Raw genomic sequence first — 15,921 nt, forward strand, 5'->3', positions numbered from 1 at the left:
GACACCTTGTATAACATACCATCGTAGACCTCGATCAAAACTCAAGAATATAGCCTCCAGCAATCATACAACTGATCTCGCGTCATGATTAGCCGGAAGTCATAGATCATGTGACGTAGCCATTCACGTGATCATGATGTTTCCACGATCTCAATCAATGAAGGAAGCACGACGCGACCAACAAGATGCCCATGCCCTGGGACAAAATCCCGCAAATCGAGACTGACTGAGTAAGGATATCTCGACAGCCCCGCAAACGCCAGAGCATGGCCAGCGAACAATGGAGGGCGTTCGTGCAGCGCTGTTTGCTGCATCGGATTGATGCCGCCGAGTTCAGGGACCTGAGCATGCTGCTCTACCGGCGCTGCCCGATCGGCGACTCGGCGCTCACAGAGACCCTGCTCCAGGCGCGTCTTGCAACGCGCATAAAATGGGACCCTTTACTGCCCGTGTACATCGACTGTCTCTGCAAGATGGGCCGCGTCCAGGTCCCCACCATGCTGACTTGCTTGCTTAAGAGCTCGTCTATACATGATAAGCCGTCGCCCGGCGCGGACGTGGCGGCTGTGAAGAAGAAAAAGAGGGCTAAGGGGGAAGTTTATACCCTGATGACGGATATCCGGATCGTCCAGGATGCGATGCTGTCGATTAACTCTGGGGCGACGGTTAAGACGCCCCTTGAGGTTATCCGGGCCTTTTCTGCTGTTGCCGATTGGATCCAGGCGATTATTGCTTGGCATAATAGCCAGCTTGACGCGAACCAGCCGGCTGGGATGATGGGGTCGCCTGATGCTATGCTGTTGTTTGAGGCTGTGGGGATCTTACTCTCGGTTCTAGCTGGGACCACGAAGGGGGTGCAAGTTCTTTCTGCGAACTCTCATGAGGGTACGCTCCGTTTATCCGTCGAATTTGAATCATGGCTGATCTTTTGCAGCACTCAAGATACGGCTTGGTCAAGCCCTTTCCGCATATCTTCCCCTCTGTGCTGATATGTATCCGCCCTTGCACAGCCGGCTAGATAGCCTGCAGAAGCAGTTTAGTCTGTATGGCCAACCGCCGTCCAAATTGGAGATGTCGATGATGGGAGATGTCAATGTCAACGCGCTCCAGTTTGAGGCGTCCGTCATGGACGGGCCTGTTATACACTCTAGAGCTGGTCTCTACGTATATGTCAATGCGATGGTATGCTTCTCCCTTGCGCAGAGGTTTCAAGCTGACCATCTAGCTCGTCGGGCGTCCTTTGGTCGATGACAGTATATTACTGAACTATCTATATAATCGCTATGCAGTAAGTCCCCGCCTGAGTGCTGCATTTTCTTCAGCTCACGGTCTAGGATCGCTACGACGTCCTCACCGAGGAAATTATAACCGCATCTTTCGACGTCTTGTCAAACGCAATGTACCGCAACGAATCGGCGCGTACAATGCTTCTCTTCCGCTCATTCTTAGTCAACAAGCTACCGCCCTTCTTTGCGGCCCTGATGGCCGTTCCAATGGTAACCTTCCCCATGGAAGAGTGCATCAGCCACGCCCTGAGCCGAATAGACCCGAACACATTTCCATCATTTTCGCAGATGTTCTCTATGCAGGGTAACAGCGCCCTCTCGGATGTGCGGCAGGAATTTTTATTCTCGTGCGCGTCACACAAGTTGATACCGGAGTCCAGTATCGAGCGGTTGCTGGGTGAAAATCCAATGCAGACGCTGCCCGTTGGAGGCTCCTATGTCAAGGATGACCTTAAGGCGCAGATTAGCGCTAATCACGAACGCGCAGAGCAGCTGATTAGGGATATTGAATCGACTGAGGGGAATGCTGGTGCGATTGTCGGTGCCATTACAGAAGTGCGTTTCTCCCAGTGTCTACGATAGTAGTTATGCTAATGTCGCAGGTTATGCATGACCTCTGCATGCAAAAAGAGACAATGACACTGAAGAACATCTGCAACTCATTATCTCGCCGGCCACAGTCCCTCGACGTCATGCTGCTGTTCCGCAGCCCAAAACAGATCCTGCAGCCGCTTTGCGCGCTGCTCGATTCCTGGCACTGGGACGAAGACCAGGGCGAGAGTCAGCCCGTGTACGACGAATTTGGCAGCGTTCTTCTGCTTGTTCTGACGTTCAAGTACCGATACGACCTACGGCCGTATGATCTTGGTATCGCGAATAACAATTCGTTCATCATCAGATTGATCGAACGGGGATCGTCCAGCCAGAAACTGGAGGAGCTGACCGAAAAGCAGAACAAGAACCTAGGCGAGTGGATTGCAGCTCTTTTCATTGACGAGGGGATCAGCGAGGAGACGATGTCGGCGTGCAGTCCGCAGGAATTCTACATGCTTGTCTCGACGCTCTTCAGCCAAAGCTTAGGGGCGTGCGAAGCAGGGAAGCTGGAATTCGATACACTGAAGGGCGGATTCGAATGTAAGTTCCCAGCCTTCAAGTACATGAACAGAATCTAACCATCCACAATTAGACCTTCTGGAACCCTTCCTCCTCCCATCCCTTGTCGTCGCCTTGACCTGGCTCGGCAACCACATCTGGGAAAGCGAAGCAGACCCAACCATCCCCCTAAAAGCCCTTCACTCGCTTGTATCACCCACGTCAATATCTGGCGAAGGACGGGAAATCCACCTCACAGTCCTGAACATTACCGCGCGCTCACTAGAAGAACAGCTCAAGGACGTCCGCGCCCGCCACCCCACACGAACAGACATCAAGCCCATCCTCGACGCATTAGACCCATGCCTCTCCTTCCAACGGACAGGAAGCTGTCACAAATCCGAACTCGAGTCTTGGTCATCACATAACCCCGGCGGATTTATCGGTAGTATCCGGGCAACATTCCAGTCCCTCATCCTCTGGAGCACCAGCCCGGATGCCACAATGGCCCCGCCGTCATACACCCACCGCCAGATGATCACGGCCATCCGCACCGTCGGAAGTCCCCGCATCCTATCCGCGCTCCTGGACGAACTCAAATTCCAAACCGAATCAAACACAGGCACAGCAGACATCGCCCTCGATATCGCAGCGAGTCTCGTCTCCGCCCCACTACCGGAATCCTACGCCCTCGACCAGTTCCAAACGCACCACGACCACTCGACACCCAAACCCGCCGACAACCCGCCCCGCTACCCGCTCCTCACACCCCGCGACGCCCTAAACCTCATCCACGAATCCGTCCCCAAGATATCCGAGAAGGACCCCCTGCGCGCGGAACTCGTCGTCCGCCTCTACAGGCGCGTGAATACCCTCCTCGCCCCGCCGGCCCAGGTCGCCCCGAACCTCGACATGAACGTCAATGTCAACATGGACATGAATGTTCCCGTGAATATGAACATGAACATCATGCAGGATATGCACCTTGACCCCTCCGGCACAGGGCAGGGTGGGCAGAACATGGATATGAACATGGATAGCTCAGGGAACGCTCATGCACAAGGCCAGGGGCAGGGCCACAGCGATGAGCAGGCGAACCTCAACCAGATTATGGATAATGCGGCGGCGGCCGTGGGGATGGATATGGATGTTAATATGAATATGGGTGGGGGAGGGGATGGGATGGGACTGGGACTGGGAGACCAGAGTATTGATGATGTGTTGAATGCTGCGGAGATGAATCCCGAGTTCCTTGATTTGGATATGGATACGATGTTCCAGTGATTTGGCTGTACGGGTTTTCATTCATAGGTCTACTCTTTAAGGTGGATTGTTTTGGATCAATTGGATACTCTGGGCAGACATGGCAAGTAAACGGTCGCAATTCAATTATCGAATGGCTCAAAACAAATAAACATAAACGCTTGTCTCTCATACTGTCCCATTTCCGTTCTCATAACCAACGCAGTAGTAGGTAGCCAAAGACAACGTGCCCTTTCAATCCCAGTCCCTGGTTTCTCTTCCTTTTCCATAGACACTTCCTATACATCGAGAATCCATCAGCACCCAGCGCCCGAACCAACGATCGATCTCAATACAAGTGGAAGACACCTACCTCCAGCCCACAGCCCAAGTAAAACACTCAAACAAATCAAGAAGTCGAAATATTCCCCGCCTGCTTCGCCAGATTCCCCTGCAACGAGCTCAAGCTCTTCATAATCCCATTACCAGGCATGGCCGTGTTCAGGACGCTGGCTAAGGCGGGCAGTTGCCGTGCTGTCAGGGCGTGCGGTGGGATGGGGAGGCCGAGTGTCGCTGTGAGGGCGGCGAGGAGGGTAAACGTGTGGGCGAGGGGAAGATGCATTTTGTCTTTGCCTTGTGTTGGGTTGAACGTGAGCGTTGAGCTGGATAGGCTTGTTGGGTATGGGCTCTGCAGAGGATAGAAAGATATATGAACAGTAGGGTAGGTAGCGACGCGGTGGGAGAATGAGACGGACAGCGTCTAGAGTTCTGCTGAACTGGGGGAGGCTGGAGGATCTATATAGACATGCGAGCGCTAGTTACAGTAGGATAAGAACGCGTCTGCGCTGCTTTGGTATTTCTCGTGCTATGCCGTGCTCTACTATGCCTACATTGCTCTGCGACGCGAGAACAACGCGCTGAAACAGCGCTCACTGCTGCCAGAATCCAGTAACTGTTATCGTGGCGCTTCAGGTTGAGATGGAATGTAAGGAGTATGTGAATACCCCTCCCTCCGCAGGGGCAGGCACGCGCTGTGTCGCATCCCCTTGGAACGAATAGGGAGGGGTTGAAGGAGCTTTGGAACTGCTCACACATCTGTACTACGTAGAACACTTGAGGGAGGCTAGAGGCACATCTTAGACAAGTGTCCTCCCATATTTCCAAGGAATGATACCGTAGTTTATGACTTGAGTCTCTATTAACTGCTCGTCCGCGGCCTGATACATTATGAAGAAATAGATGAGAGAGAAGCAAGAGATAAAGCAATCCACTTTTCCTAGCCATCCGCAATGCAACCAACCAGGCCAATGCAATGCTCAGTCACAAGATATATATATTCCAAAAAAGCCGAAAAGAAAGTAAAGATGCAATGCCCAAACTCCAAGTCAAAACCCAAATCCAAACCATTATCTTATGCATATATCCAAAATCCCACCGGGTATCATTTCATGCATCGTATACTGCAAAGCAGAACATAGAAATCTTTCAAGAAATCGAGAAACAAAAAACGGGGAGAAGATTATATAGGCGAGATCTCATCACTCGTACTGGAGAGGTCTTTCGTCCGCGTGCGCTGAAAGTCCACGACATCAACCTCAGGAACGAGGTCGCCTCCGGCCCCGCCTCCATTCCCGACGGAGACCGACCTCGACCTCGTCACCACAGAGTTCGGACCGGAAAAGTCCACACTGGGCAAGGGGTCTGGGCCATCGAGGACGCTTCGCCGGCGCGAGTATACTCCGCCCTGAGAAGGGTTGGCTTTCTCGCGCGGAAGGACATTCGGTCGTGGTGCGCGACTATGCCGGCGGCTCCGACGGCGGGTATGCCGGAGGTGTTCATTCGGCACGGGGTCAACCTGCTTCATCGCGGCCGGGACAGTATTAAGATAGATTGGAAATAGAGCACCAGCCGCAAATAGCGCAACAAGGACGCTGTATGAGTCGGTTGTGCTGTTCATTGCGAGCTGTGCAGCGTATCGCGCAAAAGGTAGGAATGCGCCGCCGCTGATGGCGATTGTAAGCAAGGTGCCAGCTGTTTTGGTATGCCGGCCTGTACCGCGGAGCGCGATTGCAAAGATGATGCTGAAGGCTCCACTTTCAAAGAGGAAGACCAGCATGGCGCTGACGATTGCCGCATTGCCTGTTGTCTGCATGCTTAGTGCGGCGAAAACGATCATGCCGATGTAAGACAGAAGAAGGATCCAACGGGGCTTGAGAAACCATTGTAGGAACGCTGCGAGGAAGCGGCCGACGGCGAAGATGGACCGGCCGATTGTGAGGTAGTCAAATTCGCTGAGCGGGGGTGTAGAATAAGCGGCAGTGATGAGGGCCTCGAAGCTGGTGGAGAAGACTTCTTGTCCGGCCACGTAGAAAAATTGGGACCAGACGCCTAAAGCGAGGGTCATCCAGACGACTGGAATTCCGAACGGCGCGGCGCGGTTGTCGTCTCGTCGGCGATTGGCCAGTTCCTCTAGGTCTTCATCAGACGCTTCTGGGATTGGTAGGTAGTAGAAAACCAGGGCTAGAAGGACGTCGAACAATGCGATTCCTAAGTATGTCCATTGCACGTCGACTAGCGCAGAGACATCAGTCACGCTGCGAAATAAGACTCGTTTGGCGAGTAGTTGGGAGAGAACGCTTCCAACAGCTTGGACTCCTTGGGATATGTTCAGCCGCACTTCCGAGTTTTCTAGCGGTCCGCAGAGAGAAATGAATGGATTCGCCGCGGTTTCCAGAATAGCAAGTCCGCATCCAGTAATAAAGTTGGATACGAGAAACGCGGAATATGAAGTCAACACGGCTGATGGCCAGAAGAGCAACGACCCGCAGGCGTAGAAGCACAGGCCGGTAATAAATGTCGCCTTGAAGCCCCAGTGTTTGAGTACTGTACGCCCAACCAGCGGTGGAGCTATCAGATACCCACCAAAGTAGACGCAATGAAGACCGAGCGATCGCCAACTGTCGAGTCGCACAACTTCCTGGAACTGTTCATTGAGAATATCCAGAAAACCGTACGCAAAGCCCCAGAGGAAGAACAGAATGGTCGTAATAGCGTTCGGAGCTATTGACTCCTTGTTGCTTAACTTGAGCATATTCGCGGGCTTCTTCATGTTGACGAAATCGAAGAACGTCATGCTGCGCGGGTCCGACGTGCTCGTCATCGTGGTCGTGTTGGCTTCGGCATCAGTAAACGCGGTCGCCACAGTAGGCACAGTTGCAATTTCCGGCAAATCCGCCGGGCTCAGCGACTCGTTGAGGACAGCATCTGCGGTTGGCATCTGCGGCCCTGGTGCCGGCAGCGGTAGGGGATCGGATGGACTCGTTTGGGTGCCCCCAACGCTGTCGCGGATCATTTTCGGGACCAGCCTGGCAACCAGCGGTTTCAGACTGGGGACGCAGGCGCACATAACCGAGACATTGACTTCTACAACAGACCACATGAAGGAAAGCGACGCATACCCTAGGAAAGTCAGCGTTTGTTTGGTCAAGGGAGCAGCGGGGCGTACAGGCAAAATCCTCTCCTCCAAAGTTTTGGAGGTGAACCTGCCGGAACGCAATCTCCCGGTCGGTGGTAGCCTCCTGCAGGTATGCGATGCGGATAACGTCAACGACGGCGACGAAGAAACCAAAGCTGAACGTAATCACTAGGATAATCTTCTGTTTCCGCGGCAGCCGCATGCGCGTGAGGATCGGGTTCGGAAGGACCAAGATCGCTAGATCGGTGATAATGTTTACCGGCGACGAGGATAGGTATAGGGTCAGGATGTCGGTGCAATGGGCATCGGCGGGGAGTTGCGCTGCGAATGCGTCTGCGACGGGTCGGCATTGAAAGATGTTGACCAGCGTCAACGCAAGGCCGGCCGCATTCACAACGAACAGAACGGCGTAGTTTGCATAGCGAAAGATCTTCTCGCCTTGGGTGAGGGTGAGGTAGAAGACGAGGATGGAGGACTTGACGGCCATCAAGGCGGGATTCTGAACAAGCGCGCGGAAATGAGCGGAATATCCCGGCCAGCTGCAGGACTAACTCACATATAAAACGGTAAAGGCATAGTTAGCGCTGCTGAGAGCCGATCTCGAGGCGACAGGGATATCGGCATCGTGAAGACCAAGCCCTTGTCTGGTCGCATAGAACAGAGCCGTGGAAAATCCTAGGTCGATGAGCTGGTGAGAAAGATGTGTCAGTTTGCGACCGGACCGAGGTAATTGGGCCATGCAAAGCATACCCACGCCACGAGCATCAAATAATCGTGCAGGGCGAGTCTCCGGACAATCCAGATGCGCGAAACAAAGCGGAGGGCGACGAAGATGGTGGCAAGGCTGAAGAAGACAATGGAGACGACGAGGACTTCGGGTCTGCGGTCCTCCATGATGTAACGGGCTCACTTGGGGAAGTGCGAGAAGTCCATGGCCGCTGGAGGCGTGCCCACTTGTCCCCGCTAGACAAAGAAGAGAGTGGAGAGGCAGGACTCGAGGTGAGACCGAGAGCACACGAGCAGGCAAACAGAGAATCCGGGGTTGAGAAGAAGAAGAGTCAGAGAGCGACTCGAGAGAGAAACGAAAACGAGGTCGGAAGCGAGGGGAAGTCAAGGTCCAAGTCGAAAACAGGGCGTTGGCCGTTGTGCCGCGTGGGTCAAGGGTTGCATTTTAATAAATTGTCAATGCTCAATGCTCGAGGGCGGACCTTGGTTGGGACCTGGGAATCGTGGAAGCTCCCGCGAGGAGTCATCATTCCTGGCCGCTATCCAGAGTTTGGGCAATGCTTATGATGCACTCGACTCGTGGTGGTTGACTGACATACCCCGGAATCCTGTTCCAACCCACTGGGTCTGAACCCGGGGAAGCCGAGCTTAAGGTTATCTCGATATCATACAACCGATCTTGATTAATTTCCTCTCAGGAGGAGCTACTACTTATACTGCAGACAAATATTGCATTGACAGCTCAGCAGTTGAGCACTCGCAGGATCCTTCAGCTGACAGTCGGCTATATACACTTTTACCGATCAGCCACATCGGTCAATGTCGCCGATCAATGCAAGTCAGACTGACAGTCGAGTCTACTAATGGTCAACTAGTCACAGTCTACCACAAGGTCAAGGTTACAAGACTACAGACAGCTTGCCGAAAACACTTGATTCGTAACTTCATAAACCAGCGGGATTCCAGATCCTGTCCATGTTCATCCGTTCTGCTTTTGTTCCATGAAAATAACAAATGGCTTGGTTGGGATAGCTTTGCAACAACCACATAAATCTTATAAACATGAACGATAAATGATCGCATGAACGCTCAAAGAGTCATCCACGAGATACGAGGGAGAAAAAGTATGGTATAGCGAAGGTAAGAACGGTAAGAAGACAACAGCGACGTAGAGCAAAACGAGTCTAATCTAACCACCACTCGACACCGAAGAGTCTGCCAGCGTCGAACGAGGCCAACTCGCTGAAGAAGTGGCGCGACAGGTCAATCGAGGTGTCGTCGCAGCCCATGCACTTGTCGACGACAGTGCCAGTGCTGGTCTTGCCGCCGTACTTGATGGTGACAGTCCTTCCGCAGTCGCTGTCCTTCATGATACCAACAGGAAGAGCGATGACATTCTCGGTGCTACCGTCGTTGGTCATACCGCAGCTGCTGGGGGCGCTCGCGGAGGTGGCAGTGTCGTAGAAAGTGATCTGACCAGTGCAGGGAGAGCTGGCAGAGCAAGGGCCGGAGCTGCTGCCGGAGCTGGAGCTGGAGCTAGAGCTCGAGCTCGAGCCGGAGCTGGCATTAGAGGTAGCGACAGGCTCGGGTTCTTCGCTTGAGGTCTCGACGGCAACGATAGGAGCAGCAGCAATGGTGGTGCTCTGCGTGGTGGGAGCGGGGGCTTCGGTGGAGACGGTGGTGCTGGTGGTAGTAGACTCGGGAATCTGCACATCGGTATCAATGGATGGCTCCTCGGTCTCGGGCTCGGCAATCGAGGTGGGCTCAACAGTGCTGGTGCTGGTAGTCTCGGGCGCAACGTAGGTGGAGGTTGAGGAGGAGGTCGTCTCGGGCTCGTCGTGTTCAGGCTCGGCAGGAGCAGTGGCCTCCTCGACAGTCGACTGCACAATGGTGCTGGGAGGAGCCTCCTGGCCAGCGGTGATGGTGGTGGTGACATCGACCGTGGTCCAGACGACGGTGGTCACGGTCTTCCAGACGGTAACCTCTTCACCGCGCTTATGGTGGTGCCTGTGGCCATGACTGGGGGCAGCAGTAGCCAGGGCAGCAAAGGCCGTAGCAGCGAGGGTGAGAGACTTCATGAGAGGTGCCATTGTGTTTATAGGTGGTCTCGGGTTGGCGGTGCTATATATTCAAGGACCGAAGCAAAGAGACAGACAAGCGCACTGGTTGATCAAGGAACGAACAGTTGAAGGCGACTGCACAGCAGGTCGTGATCAACGGGATCGAATGTTTGAAGGAATGTGAGCTGCAGAAATGCAGAAGGGAGTGGCAGACGCTTGTCAATGAGCGGATGAGATGAAAACGAGAATGGAGAGAAGAAGCGGGAGAAATCAGACAAGAGGCGCGAGGGTCTGGGCGGTATTTAATCCCATTTCACTCGATGCGTTTAGTCGTCTTACAGTCTCCATCTTACGCGGGCAACAAAGAACCGCTGCCTGCCAATGATCCCCGAGAGTGTGGCAGAGCAGGACCCACGCCCAACCGCCGTTTGATTACCGCACAAACTCCCATGGTTCCCACCGGGCCCCCCTCTCTGTCCCTCTGTATGCACCCTCTGCACTCTGCAGACCGATAAATCATCTGCTGCCATCTCATCTCTGACCTGTCCAACCCACTGGAAATCCGAATGCCCCTCGGAGCCCTCGGAGCGATCTCACCAGCGGCTGAAACCAATAATCTGACTGGTGCAGTTGCAGGGTCTGGATCGGTTGGCAACACCGCTCACCAACCAGGCAAGGTTTGTTAGCGCTCCTTGGCTGGTAATTTGGTCAGAAACGCCAGGGGGATCAGCAGCCAAAGAGACGGTCCAAAAGACGGTGCCTGAAAGCCACACTTGGCAGCCGGCCCTGGGCCCCATCGCGCCTTGAAGTTTCTTCCCCCTCTGACGTGGGCTGAAATGCCTTCCTTCAACAGCAATTGGAGGCCGCTGGGCTGTTGATGGATCCTGTTCCTGTCCACCAGCCATCGCGCCATTCGCTGCTTAATCAGCCCTCGCCTTCGCCTTCGCTTTCTGTGCTGGCCTGGCCTCGTCTGGCCCTCTTCGGTGACCGGGATTGCGCCACTTGGCTGGCGCATCTGGGTTTGTGAGGTTTCAGGCGCAGTGGGCTCGTATTTTTATGACAAGGGCTCGTCTTCTTGGTGTCTTAGTGATGTCTTACTCGTACTCGGGGGCAGTTGCTTCACGAATTAATTCCTCGCAAACCTATCATGATAGGATGGGATCCAAACTGACGTATATATGCTTTGTCAAGATCCATGCTCGAGGGCTGTTTCATCCATGAGGACAAAACAATGTGGACCGTCGTCTGTCATACCCTGCTGCATGAACAATTAAAGCGAACCTTCTGTCCTTTGCAGCACAAAAGTCAATGGGGCAAGAACACGACTCTTTGCTTATTATTGGGATCACCCCGCTCTCATTAAACAATTCTACCACTCGAGCCCAGTTCTGAATCAAAGGCCCGCAATTGTTATTTAAATAATGCACCGACAGTCTAGATGGGAATTCAGCTGATGAATAGATACATCTTCGATTGCAAAGCAAATCTACCTAAGTATATGAACAACCATAACAAGATGAGTTTTGAACAAGTGTAAAATGTGCCCGGTCAACGAAAATATCATGACGCAGTAAAAAAGAAACCATAAAGACAATTATCCATAACCCATGATATAAGTACAAAGGAACCCAACCTTAAAAATGAAACACCGTCAAACCAAAAACAATCAATCAGCCCTGGCACATAATGCAGGCCTCCTTATTCTCAATACTGCATTGGAGAACCTTCTGCGAGTAGATGTCCGCCTCGCTGGGTTCGCCTTCCTTCTTCTCTTCCTCTGAGTTGTCGGTCTCGCTGTTGACGTCAGCCTCGCGGGAAATGCCATTTGTGGCGTTTTCGCTGGCTCCATTCACCTGGCCGGCAGGAGCACGGGGAATAGCCGAGTAGGTGGTGGCCGCAATACCACCAGCCCTCTTCTTGCTTGATCGTGCAACGTTGGTGTCGGCAACCTTGAGCTGCTCCTGGTCGACAGTGAACTGGATAGGAGCAGAAGCAGCCATCGTACGGAGGTAGTACATTCCAGTCTTCAAGCCCATCTTCCAACCAGCAAAGTGCATGCTAGTGATCTTGCCCATGGTGGGCTCCTTCAGATGAATGTTGAGCGACTGAGACTGGTCAATGTAAGCACCACGGTCCGCGGCCATCTCCAGGATTCGTCGCTGCGAGATCTCCCACACGGTCTTGTAGAGAGCCTTGATGTCATCAGGAATGTTGGGGATGTTCTGCACGGAACCGCCATCGGCAATGATACGGTTCTTCATGTTGTCGGACCAGAGACCAAGGTCGACAAGGTCCTTGAGCAGCCAAGGGTTGACAACCTGGAACTCACCCGCAAGGACACGGCGAGAGTAGATGTTGGATGTGTAGGGCTCAAAGCACTCATTGAAGCCCAGAATCTGACTGGTACTGGCAGTAGGCATAGGCGCAACGAGAAGACTGTTGCGGACACCAGTCTGCGCGATCTTGGCCTTGAGGGCGTCCCAGTCCCACAGATCAGTGGGAGTACGCTCCCACATGTCGTACTGAAGGATACCCTGGGAAACGGGAGAGCCTTCGTAGCTCTCATAGGGCCCGTATTCCTTGGCCAGATCCGAAGAGGCGGTCAACGCAGCGTGGTAGATGGTCTCGAAGATCTGGATGTTAAGCTGCCTAGCTTCAGCAGAGTCGAAGGGCAGGCGCAAAGCAAGGAATGCATCAGCCAGACCGTTGACACCAAGAGCAATCGGACGGTGGCGAAAATTGCTCTTCTTAGCCTCGGGCACAGGGTAGTAGTTGATGTCGATGATCTTGTTCAAGTTGCGAACTAACACCTCAACGACTTCATGAAGCTTGCCAAAGTCATATTCGCCGCGCGCAGCGTCAACGAAAGTGGGCAGGGCAAGGGAGGCCAAGTTGCAAACAGCGACCTCATCAGGAGCAGTGTACTCAATAATCTCGGTGCAGAGGTTAGAGCTGCGAATAGTTCCCAGGTTCTTCTGGTTGCTCTTCTTGTTGCAAGCGTCCTTGTACAGCATGAAGGGGTTTCCAGTCTCGGTCTGCGCCTCCAGAATGGCGTACCAGAGCTTCTGAGCCTTGATGGTTCGGCGACCACGGCCTTCCTTCTCGTATTGCTCGTAGAGAGCCTCGAATTCGTCACCGTAGACATCAGCCAAGCCAGGAGCCTCGTTGGGGCAGAAGAGAGTCCAGTCACCGTTGGCCTCAACTCGCTTCATGAACAGATCGGGAGTCCAGAGAGCGTAGAACAGGTCACGAGCTCGCACTTCCTCCTTTCCGTGGTTCTTGCGCAGGTCCAGGAACTCGAAAACATCAGCGTGCCACGGCTCCAGATAAATAGCAAAGGCACCAGGACGCTTGTTTCCTCCCTGGTCAACGTATCTGGCAGTGTTGTTGAACACCCGGAGCATAGGAACGATACCGTTGGATGATCCATTGGTACCGCCAATGTAAGAGCCAGTGGCACGGATTCGGTGGACGTTCAAGCCAATACCACCAGCAGTCTTGGAGATCATGGCGCAGGTTTTCAGTGTGTCGTAAATACCGTCAATACTGTCCTCCTTCATATCGACCAAGAAGCAAGAAGCCAACTGGGGCTGAGGAGTGCCAGCATTGAACAGAGTCGGGGAGGCATGCGTGAAGTACTTCTGAGACATCAGGTTGTAGGTCTCAATTGCTCGCTCAATATCGCTGCCGTGAATTCCAACAGCAACACGCATCAACAGGTGCTGAGGACGTTCAGCAATCTTTCCGTCGAGTCGCAGAAGGTATGATCGCTCAAGAGTCTTGAAGCCGAAGAAGTTGTAGTTGAAGTCGCGGTCGTACACGATAGCAGAGTTAAGCTCTTCTGCATGTTTCATAACAATTTCGTATGTGCTCTTGGATATCATGGGCGCCGCTTTTTTATTCTTTGGGTTGACGTAGTGGTAGAGATCTGAGATGACGAGGGAAAATTGTTTCTTGGTTTGCTTGTGGAGGTTCGAGACCGCAATACGAGCGGCGAGGATGGCATAGTCTGGGTGGGTGACGGTCATGTATGCGGCGGTTTCAGCAGCCTTTTGAGGATTCGTGTCAGCAAAGAGCAGTGCATTGGGAGCGTCAATGACCATACCAGGTTGTCGAGTTCGACGGTGGTGACACCTTGGTAGACACCAGAGATGACCTTCTGAGTGATAGCAGCAGCATCGACATGCTCCGGATCAAGACCGTAACACAGCCTTGAGACACGGGCCGTGATCTTGTCGAATTGCACGCGTTCTTTGCGTCCATCTGTGATTAATAATGCATTAGCAGAGTTCGTACAGTAAGTGGCGACACGGTCAAATCTCGTGCAAATTCGACGTCGACGCGTCCAATCACAAAATAAGACAGAGAAGAGTTTGTGCAAGGCTGATATGGCGCAAACATACCTCTCTTGTAGACAAACATCTTGTAGGACAGCGGGGAAGACCCGGCGAGTACGTGAAACTGAGGAACTAGAAAAAGACGAAGAGGGTATAATGATAGTCGTATTACTCAAGCAGATTGAAGGACTTTAGAACAAAAGTAGAAAAGAGAGATAACACAGAGAAGAGAAGGGGGTCCCAAGCAAGATTGAGGAGGATGAGAGGAAAAAGAGAGACCGGAGGGGCTGAGAGAAGGGAGATATTGATTCCGGCTCACGCGTTTCTGGGTGGATATCGAACCGCGAATTTTCGTGTTTGGATCTAATGGGCTTCCTTAAAACTGGGGCACGGTACGCACTCACGTGACGTATGTGTCATCCTGCGGCTAGTACTATTTAGGCTTCTTGGGTTCTGCAGGGCAGCTGAAGAGCAGAAAGACGCGATACCTGCTTACTGGGTTAGGTAAATCTCCATAGCTATGAGTAGCAGTTATGTGTTCGAGGGCTTTATGGTTAATTCTCACGACAGAAGCGTGGTATCTACTTCGTAACGACAACAAGAACTAACAAAGTATGTATGTCACATGTAAAATATTTGCGTACTTCCAATCAAATTGTCCAGGTTCGAATATAGTATACAGCTTTCAAAGCGCCCTAGAGCGTAGCAGCAAGACCGACGAAGACAACAGCGGCAAATGCGGCGGCAGAGACTTGCTTGTCGGTGGAGGCACCGTTGGTCGGGGTGGTGGTATCCGCACTGTCCGTGGTTGAGGCAGAAGCAGAAGCAGAGTCGGAGTTGGAACTGGAGCTGGAGCTGGAACTGGAGCTGGAACTGGAACTAGAGTCCGAATCAGAGTCAGAGTCAGAGTCAGATGTCGAGCTAGCACTGTCGGTAGAGGTAGCGCTGCCGGAAGTGCTCGACTCTTTGTCCGAGGTCTTGGTGTTGGAGTGAGTGGAGGTCGTGCTCGATGAAGAGGAAGTATCTATGGCCGTACAATTAGCCCTACCCCTAAATATGTCGTATGCGAAAGGGTACGAACCAACTTCGTAGCCGGCATCCTTGCAGACGCTGGCATAGTACTTCAGGGCATCCTTTGCATCATCTCCACAAACGTCCCGAATCGAAGTCTGGATCTCGTCGCCATTGGTCTTGCAGATACCTTTGAGGTCGCCGGGAGTCTCGGGACTGTTTAAAAATGATTATTAGCAATAATCCTAGGCATCGGCGCAATAGCGGCTCTCAAGCATTACCCCACAACGGTAAGAAGGCAGGCAGGCGTGCCAGTGCCAGCAGCGGCAATGACCTTGCCAAGGGCAAAGAGAGCGACAAGAACGGTGGACTTTGCGAAGAGCATTGTGTTGAAGGAATGGACTATTATAAACTGGTTCAGGGGAATCACTGGGATCGCCGGTGTGAAGAATTATGAAGGAATGACTAGAGTAGTAGAGACAGAGAGCGTGGAGTCGAGGAAGGAGAGGCAACGGTCTGTTAAACGAGGGACAGACACGGGTTGGGAGAGTTGAAAGACTTAAAGATGAGATCTTGAAGCGACGATAACGAGCCCGTTGATGGAGGATAACAAGGAATTCAAGGGTCGACCCCAGCAGATGATTGTTTCACCCAATAAGGTAATAGCCCTGCCGATCGCTCGTCCCTGAGTC

General features: G+C 52.9%; 5 protein-coding genes across 5 annotated transcripts; 1 reads left to right on the plus strand and 4 right to left on the minus strand.

Moving 5' to 3' along the window:
• Positions 1 to 101: 101 nt before the first annotated feature.
• nut1 (putative RNA polymerase II mediator complex subunit Nut1) lies at positions 102 to 3,773 on the plus strand. The gene is made up of 6 exons (XM_073722310.1): positions 102 to 885; positions 935 to 1,182; positions 1,226 to 1,288; positions 1,335 to 1,841; positions 1,889 to 2,420; positions 2,473 to 3,773. Exons 1-6 carry the CDS (start codon positions 267 to 269, stop codon positions 3,660 to 3,662), a joined length of 3,159 nt encoding a protein of 1,052 aa, XP_073585153.1. The 5' UTR covers positions 102 to 266; the 3' UTR covers positions 3,663 to 3,773.
• Positions 3,774 to 4,713: 940 nt separating this feature from the next.
• BDW74DRAFT_150331 (putative MFS monosaccharide transporter) lies at positions 4,714 to 8,485 on the minus strand. Its single transcript, XM_073723998.1, has 4 exons — positions 7,846 to 8,485; positions 7,652 to 7,783; positions 7,126 to 7,594; positions 4,714 to 7,079 (listed from the first exon to the last, which is right to left on the minus strand). Exons 1-4 carry the CDS (start codon positions 7,987 to 7,989, stop codon positions 5,140 to 5,142), a joined length of 2,685 nt encoding a protein of 894 aa, XP_073585154.1. The 5' UTR covers positions 7,990 to 8,485; the 3' UTR covers positions 4,714 to 5,139.
• Positions 8,486 to 8,507: 22 nt separating this feature from the next.
• Positions 8,508 to 10,144, minus strand: BDW74DRAFT_150335 (uncharacterized protein; the record flags this gene model as incomplete). The annotated part of the gene is made up of 1 exon (XM_073723999.1): positions 8,508 to 10,144. A coding segment is annotated over exon 1 (901 nt), but the record flags the coding sequence as incomplete, so codon positions are not given.
• Positions 10,145 to 11,397: 1,253 nt separating this feature from the next.
• On the minus strand, positions 11,398 to 14,539 carry BDW74DRAFT_132341 (ribonucleotide-diphosphate reductase subunit RNR1). Its single transcript, XM_073722311.1, has 3 exons — positions 14,285 to 14,539; positions 13,987 to 14,144; positions 11,398 to 13,930 (listed from the first exon to the last, which is right to left on the minus strand). The coding sequence occupies exons 1-3, from the start codon at positions 14,301 to 14,303 to the stop codon at positions 11,552 to 11,554; spliced, it is 2,556 nt and encodes an 851-aa protein (XP_073585156.1). The 5' UTR covers positions 14,304 to 14,539; the 3' UTR covers positions 11,398 to 11,551.
• Positions 14,540 to 14,756: 217 nt separating this feature from the next.
• BDW74DRAFT_150339 (putative GPI anchored cell wall protein) lies at positions 14,757 to 15,873 on the minus strand. The gene is made up of 3 exons (XM_073724000.1): positions 15,511 to 15,873; positions 15,300 to 15,445; positions 14,757 to 15,242 (listed from the first exon to the last, which is right to left on the minus strand). The coding sequence occupies exons 1-3, from the start codon at positions 15,612 to 15,614 to the stop codon at positions 14,914 to 14,916; spliced, it is 579 nt and encodes a 192-aa protein (XP_073585157.1). The 5' UTR covers positions 15,615 to 15,873; the 3' UTR covers positions 14,757 to 14,913.
• Positions 15,874 to 15,921: the final 48 nt, after the last annotated feature.

This window comes from Aspergillus multicolor (assembly GCF_047715735.1).
Source record: "Aspergillus multicolor strain CBS 133.54 unplaced genomic scaffold BDW74scaffold_8, whole genome shotgun sequence".
Lineage (NCBI taxonomy): Eukaryota > Fungi > Ascomycota > Eurotiomycetes > Eurotiales > Aspergillaceae > Aspergillus > Aspergillus multicolor.

Bases quoted from the DNA above. Each gene is read 5' to 3' on its own strand.
- nut1 (XM_073722310.1), top strand. From the start codon at position 267: ATGGCCAGCGAACAATGGAGGGCGTTCGTGCAGCGCTGTTTGCTGCAT. The intron at 886-934 runs GTACGCTCCGTT...GATCTTTTGCAG, and splicing joins TTCTGCGAACTCTCATGAGG to CACTCAAGATACGGCTTGGT. The intron at 2,421-2,472 runs GTAAGTTCCCAG...ATCCACAATTAG, and splicing joins ACTGAAGGGCGGATTCGAAT to ACCTTCTGGAACCCTTCCTC.
- BDW74DRAFT_150331 (XM_073723998.1), bottom strand. From the start codon at position 7,989: ATGGAGGACCGCAGACCCGAAGTCCTCGTCGTCTCCATTGTCTTCTTC. The intron at 7,784-7,845 runs GTATGCTTTGCA...CTTTCTCACCAG, and splicing joins ATTTGATGCTCGTGGCGTGG to CTCATCGACCTAGGATTTTC. The intron at 7,080-7,125 runs GTACGCCCCGCT...TGACTTTCCTAG, and splicing joins TGGAGGAGAGGATTTTGCCT to GGTATGCGTCGCTTTCCTTC.
- BDW74DRAFT_132341 (XM_073722311.1), bottom strand. The intron at 13,931-13,986 runs GTATGGTCATTG...AATCCTCAAAAG, and splicing joins CCGTCGAACTCGACAACCTG to GCTGCTGAAACCGCCGCATA.
- BDW74DRAFT_150339 (XM_073724000.1), bottom strand. From the start codon at position 15,614: ATGCTCTTCGCAAAGTCCACCGTTCTTGTCGCTCTCTTTGCCCTTGGC. The intron at 15,446-15,510 runs GTAATGCTTGAG...ATTTTTAAACAG, and splicing joins TGCCTTCTTACCGTTGTGGG to TCCCGAGACTCCCGGCGACC. The intron at 15,243-15,299 runs GTTCGTACCCTT...GTACGGCCATAG, and splicing joins GGATGCCGGCTACGAAGTTG to ATACTTCCTCTTCATCGAGC.